Here is a 3,056-nt window from a genome sequence, read left to right on the forward strand (position 1 = left end):
CGTTTGCCAGTGGGGATGACAATGAGGAAAGAAGAGTAGATACAAGATTGTTGCTTTCATCGTGTTTTCTCACATATTGCATTTTTATCGAATACATATATTCATTTCAAAACAAAAATTTAAAAACATGTAAAAACACTTTTTAATCTTTGCTATTTAGCACCAAAAATATTTAGTGTGATGAAAAAATGGACTGAATACAGAGAAAAGCAATTTATATTTTATTTTATTAAGATAGTTAATCTAAACAAAAGGCAACAAAAGGAGCAAACATTACAGGAAAATCACCATCATGCAGGGATTTGAAATGGCATTATGCAAATAATACAATCACCTAGAACTGAGTTTCCCAAACCTGGACAAGATAAAGCGCAATGGACAAATAGTTTACAAAAGGGAAATTCAGGCTCTACTTGAAGATGCGATTTTTGTCCATGAAGCTCTCAAACTCTGTATCTGGGGAAACTGGAGATGTTACAAAAGACATTGTATCATGATGAAATTCCTAATTAAATTCGAAGTTATGCCGGAATATGGAGTTTTCCTCTATTCCTTCTCCAGTGTTTGGGGGTGGGAGGCTGGGGATAATTGGCTTCAAGAATTTGAACTCATTTGATCCGGAGCCTCCAGTCAGACATATCTCATACTGGTAGCTCTGGGACAATGTCCCGGTCCCGGTGACGTCCACCAGGTGGCCCGGAAAATGGCCCTCGGGAACCGAGCAGCCACCCGCCAAGCCGGCCCTGCTCCTCCTGCACAGCCGCACCGCCACGAACGCCAGCACCGAGAACAGGAAGAGCGACGACACCGACGCCAGCGCCACGACCAGGTAGACGGTGAGCGGGTCGGCCTGCGCCGCGGCGGCCGCCGCCTCGGGCAGCGGCAGGAAGGGCTGCGAGAAGCCGTCCACCAGCAGCACGTGCAGCGTGACGCTGGCCGACAGCGGCGGCTCGCCGTTGTCCTTGACCAGCACGAGCAGCCGGTGCCGGGCCGCGTCGCGCTCGCCCAGCGGCCGCGCCGTGCGCACCTCGCCGTTGTGCGCCCACACGCCGAACAGCCCGGGCTCCGTGGCCTTGAGCAGCTGGTACGACAGCCAGGCGTTCTGGCCCGAGTCGCCGTCCACCGCCACCACCTTGCTCACCACGTAGCCCGGCTCGGCCGCGCGGGGCACCAGCTCGGTGCAGGGCGCGGAGCCGTTCTGCAGCGGGTACAGCACGAAGGGCGCGTTGTCGTTGGCGTCCAGCACCTGCACGCGCACCAGCGCCTGGCTGCTCAGCGCCGGCGACCCGCGGTCCGTGGCGCCCACGCCGAACTCGAACGCCTGCAGGGCCTCGTAGTCCAGCGCCCTCAGGGCGAACAGCTGCCCGTTGTCCGCGTTGATGGACACGAGCGAGGCCAGGGGCAGGCTGGGGTCGCGGGGCGGCAGCAGCGAGTAGGCGACCTGGGCGTTGGCGCCCGCGTCTCTGTCGGAGGCGCTGACGCTGCCTATGTGCAGGGCGGGGCTGTTGTTCTCGCGGACGAAGAGGGTGTAGGCGGTCTGGGTGAAGGCGGGGGCGTTGTCGTTGACGTCGGACACCTGCACGGTGATGTTGTGCTGGGTTTTCAGCCTGGGGGTCCCCATGTCGGTGACGGTGATGGTGACGTTGTACTCTGCCCTGCTCTCCCTGTCCAGGGGCCTCTCTGTCACTAGGGTGTAAAAATTCTTGAATGTGGGTTTTAAGATAAAAGGGAGATCATTCTGGATGGAGCAAACCATCCTGCCGTTGTCCCCAGAGTCTGGATCAGAAACACTGAAAACAGCAACTACAGTCTCTGGGGAGTTTTCTGGGGTAGAGCTGGCGAGTTTCGACATGGTCAGTTCCGGGGCGTTGTCATTCACGTCCACCACCTGTATAGCTACAGAGCATTTTCCTGAAAGTCCCCCACCATCTGTGGCTGCAACTTGCACGTTAAAATACTGAGTTGTTTCGAAATCCAATGGCTTTTTGAGACGAATTTCTCCTGTTATTTTGTCTATTACAAATGGTTGAGTAACGTCATCGCCTTGGACTAGAGCGTAAACTACATTCCCATACATTCCTGCATCTAAATCTCGGGCGGAAACAGTGACAACTAAGGAGTTTAGGGGGCTGTTCTCCGGGACCTGTGTTTCATAGAGAGCCTGTAAAAACTCAGGAGCGTTATCATTGATGTCCACGACTTCAATGCGGATGGTAGTGGTCCCAGACCTTGGCGGAGCTCCACCATCTAGCGCCGTGAGGGTTAAACTGAGCTCGGGCTGCTCCTCCCGATCCAGCGCTCTGTCTAGCACCAGCTCTGGGTATTTTCTGCCATCTCCGAGATTGTGAGTGACCACATGAAAATGGGAGTTGGGGCTGACTGTGTAGTTCTGCACAGAGTTGCTACCTATGTCAAAGTCCTGAGCTATTTTCAAAGGAAACACAGTCCCTGGCTGGACGCTCTCTGGGATTTTTAGGAGCATTTCCCTGTCTAGGAACTCTGGCGAATGGTCATTTATATCCGTGAGCTGCAGATCAGCTTGAAAAAACTGCACCGGCTTTTCCAGTAATAGTTGGAATTGCAGTATACAGGGATTTGTCACCCCACACAGCGCCTCCCGGTCTAATTTTTCATGTAGAAGCAAATTCCCAGTCTTTATATCGAGCTGCAAGAGCGGTTTGTTTCCTTTGTAATGGATTCGCGCGCCCCGAGTGGCCAGTTCCCCCACCCTGAGCCCCAGGTCATTTGCCAGGTTGGCCACAAAGGAGCCACTTTCTGTTTCTTCTGGCATGGAATACCTAATTGCTTCAGAGCCAGCCTCCCACAGAAACAACAATATAACAAGAAAGACAACTTGCCTTTTCTGTAGTGTTTTTGCTAGCGCAGTCTCCATTGTTCAGACCCAGTTCAAGAAGGTGAAGTTTCTTCAACTCGCTGTACAATCAACCCAAATGACTTCGTTAAATAACCTCGAATTAGATCTTTCTGACTGACTCACACTAAAACGATGCCCTCTCTGAAGATCTTTGCCCTTAGATCTTACCTAAAATGCTTCC

At 52.7% G+C, this 3,056-nt stretch overlaps 1 protein-coding gene across 1 annotated transcript; it reads right to left on the minus strand.

Moving 5' to 3' along the window:
• Nucleotides 1–271: 271 nt before the first annotated feature.
• LOC129066614 (protocadherin beta-5-like) lies at nucleotides 272–3,056 on the minus strand. The gene has a single exon (XM_054568315.1). It carries the CDS (start codon nucleotides 2,891–2,893, stop codon nucleotides 506–508), a length of 2,388 nt encoding a protein of 795 aa, XP_054424290.1. The 5' UTR covers nucleotides 2,894–3,056; the 3' UTR covers nucleotides 272–505.

The sequence above is a fragment of the Pteronotus mesoamericanus genome, unplaced genomic scaffold (genome assembly GCF_021234165.1).
Source record: "Pteronotus mesoamericanus isolate MK-2021 breed Mesoamerican mustached bat unplaced genomic scaffold, CSHL_Meso_final contig_2, whole genome shotgun sequence".
Taxonomy (NCBI): Eukaryota; Metazoa; Chordata; class Mammalia; order Chiroptera; family Mormoopidae; genus Pteronotus; species Pteronotus mesoamericanus.

What these genes read in the sequence shown, in the direction of transcription:
- LOC129066614 (XM_054568315.1), bottom strand. Translation starts at nt 2,893, where the DNA reads ATGGAGACTGCGCTAGCAAAAACACTACAGAAAAGGCAAGTTGTCTTT.